General features: G+C 37.2%; 1 protein-coding gene, 1 long non-coding RNA gene and 1 pseudogene across 2 annotated transcripts; 1 reads left to right on the forward strand and 2 right to left on the reverse strand.

Annotated features, from left to right (window-relative positions):
* Nucleotides 1–906: 906 nt before the first annotated feature.
* LOC106395697 lies at nt 907–7,974 on the forward strand (annotated as a pseudogene).
* Nucleotides 7,975–8,262: 288 nt separating this feature from the next.
* On the reverse strand, nt 8,263–11,266 carry LOC106392142 (casein kinase II subunit alpha-4, chloroplastic). Its single transcript, XM_013832920.3, has 10 exons — nt 10,863–11,266; nt 10,531–10,660; nt 10,266–10,460; nt 9,555–9,712; nt 9,292–9,382; nt 9,099–9,164; nt 8,916–8,998; nt 8,762–8,825; nt 8,608–8,676; nt 8,263–8,516 (listed from the first exon to the last, which is right to left on the reverse strand). The coding sequence occupies exons 1-10, from the start codon at nt 11,180–11,182 to the stop codon at nt 8,451–8,453; spliced, it is 1,242 nt and encodes a 413-aa protein (XP_013688374.2). The 5' UTR covers nt 11,183–11,266; the 3' UTR covers nt 8,263–8,450.
* A 2,054-nt stretch (nt 11,267–13,320) lies between these two features.
* LOC125586337 lies at nt 13,321–13,953 on the reverse strand. Its single transcript, XR_007322829.1, has 3 exons — nt 13,789–13,953; nt 13,628–13,682; nt 13,321–13,558 (listed from the first exon to the last, which is right to left on the reverse strand). It is a non-coding gene; the product is annotated as an uncharacterized LOC125586337 (long non-coding RNA).
* Nucleotides 13,954–15,385: the final 1,432 nt, after the last annotated feature.

Genomic DNA, 15,385 nt, shown 5'->3' on the forward strand with positions numbered 1-15,385 from the left:
TTTTTTTCACTCAATACACGAATCTGGTATCAATGACTTACCCAATTCCGTGTTCGAGATCGACTGGGATGTGATTTTGGTTGATGGACTGCGTGTGTACGCCGGAGATTCACCGGGAAGGATGTCTCCGATTTTTAAGGCGATCGCGGTTTTGGCGAAGTATTACGGCGAGAAGAAGAGACGACAGAAAGAGAAAAAAAAAAGAGAACAAAGACGAAATGCAGTGTTTGAAAGAGGGACAGATGTCGCGACGTCAGGCTTCGAATTAGCGAGGTGGACGATGACGTGGATACCCTAGGAGCGAAGCAAACCTTCTTTCATATATATAGATAGATAGATAGATAGATAGATTTGTAATATACAATTAATTTCCACTTTTACAAAGATAAAATTAATATTAATAAATGGCTCAAAAATATCTATGGAGAGTATCCCATGAATTCTCATTTAATATACTTACAAAAAATCTACCTTTTGTAATTTCTAATATTTTTTAGAGATATCTTCCTACAAACTTTAGCATTGTATAAACGAAACAAGAAAAAAAAACTTTAGCATTGAAGATACTCTAAATTTTATTTAAAGATTTAGCCTATAAAAAACTCTTTTTACTCTTATTTTAATCACAACATCTAACAATGTCCACACAAATTTTTTTTCTGATAAACCCTATCGATCGGCTCCAGGAGGAACGCACTTAGTGCTACAAAGTGGACTAATCCGAAAGCGTACAACACTGCCTGACCCGAGTTTGGAATACCTTCCGACTAATGCCATGAGGTGGACCAATCATCTGTTATGACCCACCATGTAAACCACTTGGACCAAAACCCAAGCCCAGACTTGCCAAAAAGTGATAATTTAGTTTCCATGGCAAATCGAACCCATGACTGATGTGGATACACACCAAGCCCCAAGAGATTGCCACTAGGCTACCATCACTTGGTTATGTACACAACACATGTTCAAACTATAACAGCAGAAATTTTATTTATTTAATCAAAATGAAGGTTGCGTTGTGAAGTAATCATTGAGACTTGAGAGACAGCGCACGATGAGTTTCATGTGGAACGTTGAGATATTAATCATAGCTTTAGTGGTTGTGAGGATCAGCCAGTGGTTGTACCGATGGTCGAACCCAAACGTCAGGTGCAATGGCAAGTTACCGCCAGGTTCAATGGGTTTTCCTATCATCGGAGAGACAATAGAATTCTTTAAGCCTTGTGAATTGCTCGAGATCCCATCTTTTTTTCAGAATAGGATGCAAAGGTCAGATTCTAGTCCCTCTTTAAATACACACACATATATATATGTAGATTCTTTTTTAGCCGAGAGGAAATGTTGTTTATATCTACGTTTATTGTGTTTGCATGAATTTTATAGGTACGGGTCGTTGTTTCGGTCCAATATTATATTAGCTTAGCTTATGAACACTCAAGATTATATAAGAATTCTCTTCTTATTAACTTAGGAAAATCACTCAAAACCTAAGCTCTCACAAATAATCTCTAATCTCACAAGTTCATGACACATCTCACCATCTTCTTATATAGAGATATATTTATCCTAAACATATTAGTAAAACCTATTTTATCCTAAACATAACTCGAATAGGATTGTAATAACTTATTCTCTAAGTTATCTTCAAACTTCAAGTTTATCTCCAACAATCACCCCCTTAAACTTGAAGTCTACTTTCTTCACTTCTTCAACTCCGATAAGGTCTCGCATTTCTTTGAACTTAATCCTTCCAAGTGCCTTGGTTAGTATGTCCGCTTTCTGCTTGTTGCCAGGCACGTGAAGGACCTCTATCTGCTCGTTCTCGACGCATTCCCTTATGAAGTGATAGCGCTTGTGTATGTGTTTACTGCGTCCGTGGAAAATAGGATTTTTTGTCAATGCTATCGCTGATTTGTTGTCAATGTAGATGGTGGTTCTCTTGCACATCTCCTTACTGACCTCTTCTAGTAACTCCTGCAACCAAATCGCCTGTTTGGCAGCTTCGGTGGCAGCCATGAATTCAGCCTCGCAGGATGAGAGAGCTACGGTCTCTTGCTTCGTCGAGTACCACGAAATTGGACAGTCATCGAGATAGAAAATGTGACCTGTGGTACTTCTTCCATCATCCTCGTCGATATTGTGTCCACTGTCCACATAACCTTCTAGTTCTCTCCTACCCGCTTTCTTGTACGAGAGACCATAAGACATAGATCCCTTTAGATACCTAAGTACCTGCTTGAGGGCTCCTGCGTGAGATACTTTTGGTTCATGCATGTATCTGCTCAATACACCCACAGAATAAGACAAGTCTGGCCGTGTATGAATCAGATATCGTAAGCACCCTATTTGCCTTCTGTACTCCTTCTCGTCTACTGATTGCTCATCTTTGGCCATAGAGAGCTTCAGTCCCGAGTCCATTGGAGCTTGTACAGCGTTGCACTCACTCATACCTGACTCCTCCAATATCTTCTTTGCATATCTTTCTTGCACAATCTTAATCCCTCCATCGTATTGAATGACCTCAATACCTAGGTAATAGGTTAACAGCCCGAGATCACTCATCTCAAAACATGCTGACATTCCCGCTTTGAACTCCTCTATCATGTCAATACTTGATCCTGTGACCAAGAGATCATCTACGTAGACAGCAACGAGTAGGAGATGCTTTTTCTCCTGCTTTCGATACAATGATGGTTCTTTCGAACACTTGATAAACTTCATCTCCCCAAGCACCTTGTTTAACTTCTCATTCCAAGCTCTTGGAGCCTGCTTCAAACCGTAAAGCGCCTTGTGTAACTTGTAGACCTTGTGTTCACTACCTTCAACTACAAACCCTTCTGGTTGCGTGACATAAACGTCTTCTTTTAATTCTCCATTGAGGAAAGCAGTTTTAACATCTAAGTGATGTATCTGCCATCTGTGAGATGCAGCCAGAGCAATGAGGAAGCGAACGGTTTCAATTCGAGCTACTGGAGCAAATACTTCTTCGGAATCAATCCCATGTCTTTGGATATATCCCTTTGCAACAAGCCTGGATTTATATTTGTTTATACTCTCATCCGAGTTCCGTTTTATCTTGAATATCCACTTGAGTCCAATGGCCTTAGCTCCAGGTGGTAACTCGACTAAATCCCATGTCTTGTTCCGGAAGATCGATGATATCTCTTCCTCACATGCATCTCTCCACACTTTCTCTTCTACGGCTGTTCTAAACTCCCATGGCTCCTCGTTTATCAACAGCAACAGACGTTCTCCTTCCTCCTCTGCTAGACAAACGTAATCGTCAAGGTACCCTGGTTTCTTACTTACTCTTGTAGATCTTCTCAACTCACTTGTCTCAGTTACATCATCGTTACTCTTATCGGGTAGGTTGTGCTCTATTTCGGCTGTCTCATCATTGCCTTCCTCTGTTTCTTCTTTATCTTCATCTTTTCTTACTCCTCTGTTTCCATATTGACCAAACGAGATCACTAACGTTCCTGGTTTGTCTTCTTCGGAGCTTGATGATGTCCATTCCCACGTCTTCTTCTCATCAAAGCACACATCGCGGCTCACTACTACCCGTTTACGAGATGGATCATATAATCAGTAAGCTTTAGAGCCCGGCTCTGTGCCTAGATGAACCAAAGTCCTTGATCTGTCATCGAGTTTCTTTGGGAACGGAGTGTCGACCTTCGCATAGCCTATGCATCCAAAGATTCGCAAGTGCTCAATATTAGGTTTTCTCCCCTTTAGAGCCTCGTACGGCTTCTGATCAGTCAGAGACTTCGTACCAACTCGGTTGATGAGGTACGTAGCATGACGCACAGCCTCGCCCCACAGATGATTCGGTAATGACATATGCTTTAGCAGGGTTCTTGTCATCTCCATGAGAGTTTTGTTTCTTCTCTCGACGACCCCGTTCTGCTGCGGAGAGTACGGAGCAGTTAATTGTCGCACTATTCTTATTCCTCACAGAAACCATTGAACGCTGTGGATGTGAACTCACCACCCCTATCAGTTCTGAAACACTTAATCTTAGATTTAGTCTCAAGCTCCACACTCGCTTTGAATTTTTGAAATTTTTCAAACGCTTCTCCTTTTTCTTTTAAGAGAATAGACCACATGTATCTGGAATGATCATCTATAATCACAAAGATGTATCTGCTTCTTGATGCTGTTGACGGGGAGATTGGTCCACAAAGGTCGCCGTGCATAAGTTCCAAGATTCCTTTAGCTCGATATGAAGTTGTCAGCGGAAACGGTTGTCTTGCCTGCTTGCCAAGTAAGCATGATTTACATGTTTCCTTTTCAACGGTTAACTTAGGTAATGCGACGACAAGCTCCTTTCTAACCATAGTTTTCAATGATTCAGCTCCGATGTGACCGAGTCGTGTGTGCCAAGTTGTAGTATCATCTTGTCCAATGGCTTGGAGGCACTTACTTTCGACGATTTCCATCACAACTTTGTACAGACGATTCTGTGATCGTTTTGCCTTAGTGATCAAGTTACCATCCTTGTCATGCAGAGTAAGATATTCCTCTTTCATATGGACATCGCAGCCTGACTCAGTAGCCTGTCCTAGGCTGATAATGTTACTTTTAAGCTCGGGAATGAAGTATACATCTGCCAAAGTCTTTCGATCACCGTTCTTGGTACAAAATAGAATTGATCCCTTTCCTTTGATGTCAATCCTTGAGTCATCGTCGAACCTAACTTTTCCTGTAATGGTTTCATCGAGAGCTTTGAAGTAATGTCGATTACCCGTCATATGATTACTCGCGCCATTGTCCAAGTACCATATGTTGTCTCTACTCGTATATGTTTCAAACTCCTTTGGCTTCACGTTTCTTTCGTTCAGATATACCACTTCGTGCATCATCAATGCATCCTCTTCATGTGTGTCGTCTTCTTTAGTCTCATATGCCTCTTGTAGCTTAAGCAATCTGTCCGGGCAGCTTGATGCAAAGTGGCCCTTTTTATCGCATCGAAAACATGTGATCTTCGAGATATCAAAATCTCTATACGTTCTGCCACGGCCTCGTCCTCCTCTGTTATAATAACGTCCTCCTCGACCTCTGTTTCTTTAATCTCCTTGATAATCTTGATATGCTCTCGCAGGTTGTGATTGTGATGCCTCATTCGATGTATACATCAGTTTGTTTTGACTATCTGGAGCATCTTCTTCTTCTTCTGCACACACTCGCTCCTCGTATGCTTTCAGACGACCAATAATATCCTCAAAACTCGTTGTTTTGAGGTCCAAGACTTGTTCAAGTGAAGCAACTATGTGGATATACCTCTTTCATGGGAGGGAAGAAAGAAATTTCCTTACCAATTTTGTTTCTTCGATAATTTCTCCTAACGCGCTGGATTTTGATGCAATCTCTGATAGTTTCCCAACAAAGTTATCAATAGTGTCATTGTCTTTCATCTTTAAACGATCAAATTCGGCCATTAGGGTTTGAAGTCTAGCTTCTTTGACTCTATCCGCTCCTATATGTCTCGCTTTGATTGCCTCCCACACCTTCTTAGCATTGTCTATGTCTCCAACTTGTAACACCAGAGCTTCAGGTATCGACTGAAAAATCAATGCAATCGCCATGTCATTCTTCTCGATTTCCTCTGTTTCTTGCTCGATCACGTCCCATGCTTTGTGTACTTTCAACAGGGTTTTCATCCGGATAGCCCACACCGTGTAGTTAGTAGTGCTCAGCATTGGACAGTTGATCGAAGAAGTTCCTCCTTCTCGTGCTTTCACCGGCGAACCAGAAACTGTCGTGATATCTCCCACTGTCGTAATGGCTCTGATACCAAATATTAGCTTAGCTTATGAACACTCAAGATTATATAAGAACTCTCTTCTTATTAACTTAGGAAAATCACTCAAAACCTAAGCTCTCACAAATAATCTCTAATTTCACAAGTTCATGGCACATCTCACCATCTTCTTATATAGAGATATATTTATCCTAAACATATTAGTAAAACCTATTTTATCCTAAACATAACTCGAATAGGATTATGATAACTTATTCTCTAAGTTATCTTCAAACTTCAAGTTTATCTCCAACATATTATGGGTTAAAAAACTGTGATTTCTACGGACTCAGATGTTATCTTCGAGATATTCCGGCAAGAGAACCAGTCTTTTGAACTTAGCTATCCGGATGTTTTTGTCAGAGTTTTTGGAAAAGATAACTTGTTTTTCCAGACCGGAAACATCCACAAGCACATTAAAAAATCCACTATGCAGCTTATTGGCTCTGAAGGTTTAAAGAGAAAGATGATACAAAGCATGAACCAGGCGACCCGCGAGCAACTTAAATGGAAGGCTAGCGAAGGCACATTCGACCTTCGGGATGCAGTTTCAAGTGTAAGTTAATATACAACATACATGTTTTTGTTTTTGTTTTAACCAATATTCAGTTTTTAAACAAATAAAACTCTTCCCTTTTGTAGTTGATAGCATCCTACCTGACACCGAAGCTGATAAGTAACCTAAAACCAGAGACTCAAGCAGAACTTATAGACCATTTCAAGGCCTTTAATATTGATTGGTTTAGGTCACCCTTTGCTCCCTTCACCTGGAAGATTATCTACAAAGTCCTTAAGGTGACACCATTTCTCTGAATTTTCTATGATAGTAACTACTAAGTTAACTCACCCACTTATTGTTTTGTCTAGGCGCGCAGAGAAGCAATGCAGTTGATAAAGGAAGCTCTTAAGAAGAGGAAAGAGTCAAGAGAAAAACACGGAGACTTCCTAGACACGTTACTAGAGGACATGGAGAAAGAAGACAGCATTTATGACGAGGCGTCTGTTATAAACCTTCTATTAATTATTGGAGTCGTCTCTAAAGATACTACTTCTGTCGCTACTGCCTTGATGGTGAACTTGCTATCCAAAAATCCAAAAGTGCTTGCAGAGTTGAAGGTAATAAGATAAGGCCATGCATGGTTACTTTAAGCATCAATTTAACCTTTTCATTATTCCTTTATTCAAAAAAAAAAAGATAATTAAGGCCATGCATGGATGTTTGTAGTGCTAGGATGGTTTTTGGCTTTTTATATATTTTTTTAACCTTTTGCTTCTTGGATTAATTTTGGGTAAATTCTTAAATTATTTAAAATGAAAAAAAAAGTATTGAAAAGGACGATATTTACAATTCACTAAGTAAAATTTATTTTTTTTCAAATTCTTGAATGGGTATAAAAATTTACTTTTCAAAACTAAAACCAATCGAAAACTAAAAATATTCAAAGTGTAACTCTGCTTGAATTGATACGCTCATCCATGTAATGTCAGAGAGAGCATGGTGCGATCTTACAAAAGAGAAAAGATAAGGAAGCTGAACTTAGCTGGGAAGAATACGCATGATGTCTCACAATCTATATACGTTATGTGTGTGTAGGTTATCAATGAGTCGCTTCGATTGTCAAACTTGGGTTCCATATTATTTAGAAAGGCCCTGAAAGATGTCGAAATCAAAGGCGAGTTATTCGTACTCATATAACAACATATAAAGTCTCCAATCTCCTATATTATTGATTAGAAATTAGATGGGGACAATATTCTTGCCAACAGGATATACAATTCCCGCGGGATGGATCGTGGCCGTTGCACCATCTGTGGTTCACTATAACTCTGAAATATATGAGAATCCGTTGGAGTTCAATCCATGGAGATGGGAGGTATTTTATATTACTTAATGTAACATTTTAATACACGCCATTAGCAAAGAAGAATCACACAGTAGAGATTTGTCTGGCAGGGGAAAGATTTTGCGGTCAGTGACTAAAACTTTGATGGTGTTTGGAGGTGGAACAAGACAGTGTGTAGGAGCAGATTTTGCGAGGCTTCAAATGACAGTCTTCCTTTACCATCTTGTGACCACTTACGATTTCGTGGTGGTCCAAGAATGTGAGATGACTCGGACACCATTACCTTGCTTCACCAAGGACCTGCTTATTAACATTTCCCCGACTCTCTAAAATATATCGTTAAATAATGTTAAAACTTAATTAAGTTGGCTCCAAATTATTTAGTTATTTAACTTTTCCCTTGAATTTTTTTTGAAAAATTATTTGAACATGTGATAAATTAAACTCTTTGACTTCATAAAAATTAATACCCGATGCTAGAAATTTATAGAGTTTTTTTTTAAACCCGACCTTTTTTGTTAATGGATCTCTAACTAGTAACTATGTGCTTTATAAGAAAAACCAGAAAGCTAAAATCAGCAAAGAAAACTTGATTAATTCTGTGTGGCGGGGGGGATCTGATGCGTCAAAAGAATAATGTTGGGGTTTTAAATCATGCAAGATTCAAAGGAAACACTGAGAAAGATCAAAACAGCAACACGCACAATTAAGAAAAAGAAACATGGCAAACCGACTTTTAAAACAAATAGAATCCGTAAAGAAATGAAATTTGAAAAGAAAAAAATGAACAAGCAAATGTTTCAGGATCATTGGCCACGCGTGGTGATGCGACTGCTATCTGCATTTCTAATCGGGTTGAAATACGGATGTGCCTGTAAAACAAATCCACATATTCTCAACTCCAGTATTATATAATAATCTAACGAAACTCGTTAACTATAATATTAAAACGTGATTTATTACCATTGCTTCTTTAGCAGTTGGCCTTTCTTGGTGATCATATTTCAGTAACTTGTCCACAAAATCAACAGCCTTTCCAAAGGACAATAAACCAAAACAACTGGGTCATCACCAAAAGCTTCTTAAATATATAGAGAAAAGAAAAGTACGTATATACCTCAGGAACTGCCAAGTGCTGGTTTTCAGAATTGATGAACTTTGACCATGCCTTCCGGCTATGTCTACATAGAATCAACAAGGCAATCATTCAAAACTCTGAAATGGGAAGACTAAATAAAATAAAAACAAAAACTTTCTAAAACGGGGGATACCTCCCCACGAGGGATGCAAGATTAGGGTCCAACTCTATGCGGTATCTGTTTAGGTAGGTATTGAGTTCGTCTGTGCCAAGTACCTTCCATAGTTAACAAAAACACATGTTATTGTACCATTACAAGATTTATATGTACTTGTTAACTACAACTTAGAGGAACATGATGATTCAAAGATCTTACCTTTGCGATTTTGACCAATTGATCATAGTTGTCATGACCATAAAAGAAGGGTTCTTTGCGGAATATCTGCATAAAATATTCAGCATCAGACACCACGAATGTTGTATAAACAAAGCATGGTGAAATTAAACGAATCGCACCAAAGTTCTTATCAATAAACCACAAACCAAACTAAACACCTTAAAACGCGTACCATTCCTGCAAACATACAGCCAAGACTCCACAAGTCTAAGGAATAGTCATAGTCCATTAAATCTACCAGCAGCTCTGGACCTTTGAAGTATCTGTCCATCACATGAATATGAATATCAGGGAAATGCTTCATATCAGCTTAGATGAAGTATAAAAGTATATATTATGCAGAATCTCAATATACAAAGAAACCCATTGTTTAATAGTTACAACAACGAGAATTTTGCAGAGAACAGAGAGATTTGTAAATGACAAAGGGAATACCTTGAAGCAACACGAACATTGTATTCTTTTCCAGGATGATAGAACTCTGCCAAACCCCAGTCAATTAAGCGTAGCTTCCGTTGCTCGTGATCAATCATAACATTATGCGGTTTTACATCTCTGTGCATAATGCCACGCGAATGGCAGAAATCCAACGCCTGCAAACACATCATCAAAAGAAAAGAAACAATTAGAACTATCGAAAACAAATTAACAGCTTTCTTTACTGAAGAGTAGTGATTCACAAGTCAAATAACGTCGGACTATGTAATTAATCACTGTCTATGTAAGTAAAGATGAACACACCCACCCTTTCACAATGAAGCATGGATACATAAGCTACATTCATATTAACAAGCATCTGTTTGAATATTTGATTATTTTCTACATAAAGAACTGAGTTCTAAACACCAATACCTAAACTAAGTGGGCAGCACAAAACATAATAAAGAGGAAAAGACAATCAATTATAAGGTTGAAAAGGGCAAAGGCTGTGATAGTACAACGCATTCCTTACAAACATAAGACCACCTCAATAACATAATACATAGAACATTACTTGTCATTTTCACAAGCAAGAGAAAGCTTTTGCTCAAGTTTGACATAGCAAGCAAAACAGACATGAAATGACTCTAGGAAACGCAGTGAAAGATAAAACATGGAAGCTAAGAGCGATTGGAACCAAATAATTCAAGAAACTTAATAACGTACCTTCAGAAGTTCATAGATGTAATAACGAACATCATAGTCTGAGAGAGTTGGGTAGAGGACTTTAAAATCCTTATTGTTCACATGCTCAAATATCAAGCTCGGCGTCTTGGACTGCTGATCTCTAACGATGTCGAGCAACTTGACAATATTCGGCCCGCCGCAGAGGTTCTGCAGAATCTTAATCTCTCTCTTAATCTGCGCCAAAGAGGAGGGAAAAAACACATTAGAGATGAATCCGAAATGCAGCTTCATCCTGAGCACAAACCTTCTTCTTCTTGACAGGCTTCAAGATCTTGATAACGCATTTCTCGTTATCAGTGGCATGGATGCCTTCAAAGACCTCACTGTATTTCCCCCTTCCCACCTTCCTCACCACCTCATAATCATCCTGTGAACTGCATCATCATCAACGAAGCTAACTCAAACATCAACACACAAAACTCCAATTCAAAGAAACCTAAATCTACATTCCATAATTGACTCAGCCGTAACCAATCAATATTCCTAAATACCTAAATTTATATTCCACCTTGATTCTAGCAAAAATTGATGTTAATAAATGAAACAAATAAAATCGAAAGGTGAGAGAGAGGATACCCCCATTGAACAGCGAGGGACTCGTAATCCCAATAGTCCTTGGGTTTTATGACGTTGACATCGGCGTAAACCCTAGCCTTCGACGGCGCACCGGCACGCCGGATAGATTTACCGATCTTCTGCGCCAGCGTTTCCGATTTATTCACGCGGGATTGTTGTTGTTGCTGACGGTAGAGAGAGGCGAATCCGCGGAGAAAGGAGAGGAGGCTCTTCTTCGCCGGAGAAGAAGGAGAGATGGAGAGGAAGGAGAAGCGGAGGTCGTTGGCGGCGGAAGCGTTGCGAAGAGAGGAGATTGTGAATCCGATAGGCCTAAAGGCCATTTAACATTTTAATTAATTAAAAATTCTTAAGGAAATGAAAGACAGGGTAACGACTTGCTTCTCTCTCTCTCTCTTTTTTTTTTTTTTTTCTTTTTTTTTTTTTTGGCTGTTGTTATTATATAGAGTCGGTAATGTTTTGGACCTCTTTGTAAACTTTTTTTTTTTTTTTGAACTTAACCTCTTTGTAAACTTTCTATCAGATATTGTCTCTACTCTAGATTTAGGAAAATTACCGTAAAAATTGTTAGCAATTATTAGTACTAGTAAATCATTTTTGCTATTGTAAAATTTTCCGTTATTGTTCCTCACTAAGGATCGTTACCCGAGACTTGGCGCGGGGTTTTTGCATTTTAATCTATTTTTATCTCTTGCTTACTAATCTAGCATTCAGTTTTTCAATGCATTTTAGCTTCACCATCTCCTCTTGTCTTGTTTACATTTGTTTTCACGTTCTGTCGTTTGATTTGTCTTAGTTTTGGTTTGTGTAATAACTTAACCCTGCTCATTATTCTTTCATTCTTTATTGATTGATATTTTTATCTCGCTTAGCTTTGTGTTGCCACTAATTTGCTCGAATCATTTTTCATCATCTACTTCGTATTCTTTTCATATTCATTAACTATTGTCTCCAATCTCTTTAAATCCTAAAAATCCTACATGTTCTTTTGTTTATTAAATCACATATTAAATATTGTTGAAACTGTTTATTTATTATAATAAATCCTTACGATTATAACTAAGATGATATGGATAAAAGACTGATTATAATTTAGTTGAAATTAAAGTCTAAAGTAGAAGTTATTAAACTTGCAATCCTTCTTTTTGTCATCCAAAATAGCTTTAGTCAAATCAATTATATTAATTTAAAAAATCCATAAGCTATTTCAATCCCAAACAACAACAAAAACAGGCGCATTTGTTATTGACGCTGCAGCGGGTTTCCTTTACTATAAACATAATTGTTTGTCACAACTGTTAATAAACCCAAATGTGTTTACAAAAGCTACCCATATAAGAGTTTCATACTCATTTCTCTTTCTCTAGTCATCTCCTATGTTAGTAGCTATCATAATACAATCATCAAACAAATGACATATCTCTTGGTTCCATATAGAATATGCAAAAGGACTGTTTTCAGCAGACTCCATGATCACTGAGTATTATAAATATCAAACTCTGTCTATAGTCTATTTATATGTTGAGGAAATGCCTCGAAATGTAACTTCCAAATAATGATTTTCAGGTCAACACATTGCATGTTAACCTCCACAATGGGATCAACGGATTTGTAGATACCGCTACATGTCGAGTCGAACGCAGCTACACATATGTTCCCTGCTTGTGCCTTTCATTCACAATCTGCAATTCTCCCAAGAACCAGAATCAATGTTAAATGAGGTAAAAGCTTTAGAGTCACAACAGACTTTGTATAGCCAAGCCCAATAAACCAAGCACCCAACGTAACATCCCCACTTGCCTATTTGTGCAGAAAGTGACTTGATCAATATATAGTAGCAGCGAGAAGTTAGATGGAGAATAAGGTATGAATGCAAAGTAGACAAAACAGTTAAAATCTTACTGATTATGGGAAATATAAGAAATCAATTCTCTTGAAATGGCGTATAACTGTCCAATAGCGTGACAAAAGTACTTGTTCCTGTTCTCACCAAACTTCCAATTCTAAATGTATATATAAATCTATTAGAGTTATTGCCAGCACTCTGTTGCGATATTTGTTAGCTAAAATAATTCATCCAACATAATAGGAAAAAGAAACCAACGAAATTGTAAAGCTAACCATCAGCTGAGATGTTTTTGTTGTCCTGACACATTGCAAGCTTAGTGATTTCACTGTCAAAAGCAACAAACTAAGCAGTCATATACATCCGAGACATTTATTTACAAACGGTTCCTAGCACAGAAAAAACATATTATTATGTTACGGATGATAAGTTTGATGCATAAATACAGTTTAGAATTTTTTTCAACTGAGCATTTGTGCCTACTGAATTACCTTACAACACCCACTGCATTGTGATTTTGACATGTTAAAGCTGAGAATCAACATTGGAGCTTGCGTTAGCATTTGGAACATGAAATATAACACCATCAATTTTCAGTGTTAATTCCATTGACAATAGCTGTGCAAAAGAACTCTGCTAGTAAGGTAATCGTGATTAGTAATTCTTTACATCTTAGTGTCGTACAACTTCAAAACGATAGACACTTACAATCGACGGCTCTCAAAGATGGACCGCAAACCATCTAATGATATGCTTACCTCGTCGTATAAGTAATACATGTCACTTCCCTCCCACGGGTAACGTTGTTGGTGCAGATCAATTCCCTCCACCTCTTCCTCATCATTAGGATGCTCTGCAATATACCCTCTGTAAGGTTCAAATTTATGTCGCTAGAATTATTAGAGAAAGAAATATAAAGTACCCTCCAAATCTTCAGGAGCATCGACATTTTCTTTATTCAATGATCTTCATTCAACCTAACAACCATCAAAATAAAAAGAATGTGAGGCACAAAATCTTCAAAATTCAAGTTTAATGAATGGAAAAAAAAACTCAGGAAGACAGAAAATGTCAAACACTCACTGGCTTCTTCTTCTTTTACTTCTTGGCTCCCGTGAATGAACTGTCAAAGCTATCATTATTTGCAGGAAAAAAGATTAAACAAAGCAACTGATGAAAAAAAATAAATATGTTTCACAGCACATAAACTCTTCTTGAACAATCAGGCAACGAATCGTATGTCTCCCGTGTGACTCAGCTGAGTCCTCGATGGCATCCTGAACGACAAATGTCTTCTTCTTCTTCTTGGTTAGATCAAAGGGTGCAAGCTAAGGATGAGCAAAGAAAATTAAAACCACACAATCATGATTTATCAGGCAAAATAAAAGAACCGATGATGAATTTATTAAAGATGAGGAGATGTAGAGACTAAAGAAGAAAAAATGATTCATGAAACTCAAAGAGTCAATCTGTGTTTCTTAGATGAGTCATGAACCGATGATTAAAAATTGAAAGCCCTAAACTTCCATTGAAGAGAACGCTTACAGACCAAAGATGTTTATTGGCTTTTTTTTTTAACGAATCTCATTTCAAAACGTGAGTTATAAAGTATTTATTAAATCATTAGATAAAATAAATAAGTATGAGTCCCACAGAGAAAACCGAAGAAGCAAAGGTTTCCAACCTTCATAAATATATATTTGTTTCAGCCATCAATGTACAAAGTATCCTTTAGCTCAGTGGTATAAATGTTGTTGTTTAGATCTCAATAACCCGGGTTCGAGTCACACATTTGACACATTTTTCACACTTTTTAAAAGTGGAACCCACATATCGCTGACGTGTCGCATCAGAAGTGATGCAACTGCCCTATTATAATGTAGATTCAAGAAACAGTTAGGTTTAATATTTTTCAAAGGTGCTTGGATTTAGTTCAATTTGATTCCAATCTTTTAATTTATAAAAATATCAATTTAAAAAAAAAAACATATGTATTCAGTAAATATTTATGTATAATATGTTTTAAGGATTAAAATTGAAGTTATATAGTGTAGCAAGGGTTTATATAAAAAAGCTTTTTTCTTACTAATCTAGCGGCACATATATATGAATTCTTCCTAAAATTTTGGAAGATAGGTCAATGTGTTATTGTTGCGCAAAAAAAAAAAAAAAAAGGTCAATGTGTTATTAACATATACTCAAGATCGGCCCTGCAAAGATGGTCAGTTTGAATACAATTTAGTTTCAGTTCAGTTTTTTATTCACAAAAATAAAAATCACATTAAAAACTTTTGGTTTGGATATTCAGTTTTAGTTTTACTGGTTTTAAGTGAAATTTATATTTTATTTGATATAAGATCTTATGAATTATAATTCACTTGTTAGAATTTTTGGGTAATTCTATGATCTTAATGAATTTGATTTCTTATGGTAAAAATTTTGGTTATCAACACGTCTGTGACTGTTTTCCTAACATACAAGGATTCCAAATTTAATTTTGTATTTTTTTACTAACACTTGACTTCTACGAGAGAAATCTAGGTTAAGTGTGATAATCAATTGCTTCAATAAAGTGAAGTAGCTACTTTCACAAGTCTATTTTTTTATTGATCGAAATCAAAACTAAGATTTGAAAATAAAAGAATTTTAAGAAACCAAAGCACCAAATCAACTATTTTGA

The sequence above is a fragment of the Brassica napus genome, chromosome C4 (assembly GCF_020379485.1).
Source record: "Brassica napus cultivar Da-Ae chromosome C4, Da-Ae, whole genome shotgun sequence".
In the NCBI taxonomy this organism is placed as follows: domain Eukaryota; kingdom Viridiplantae; phylum Streptophyta; class Magnoliopsida; order Brassicales; family Brassicaceae; genus Brassica; species Brassica napus.

Bases quoted from the DNA above. Each gene is read 5' to 3' on its own strand.
- LOC106392142 (XM_013832920.3), bottom strand. From the start codon at position 11,182: ATGGCCTTTAGGCCTATCGGATTCACAATCTCCTCTCTTCGCAACGCT. The intron at 10,661-10,862 runs GTATCCTCTCTC...ATGATGATGCAG, and splicing joins TCCCTCGCTGTTCAATGGGG to TTCACAGGATGATTATGAGG. The intron at 8,826-8,915 runs GTATCCCCCGTT...GATTCTATGTAG, and splicing joins CTTGCATCCCTCGTGGGGAG to ACATAGCCGGAAGGCATGGT.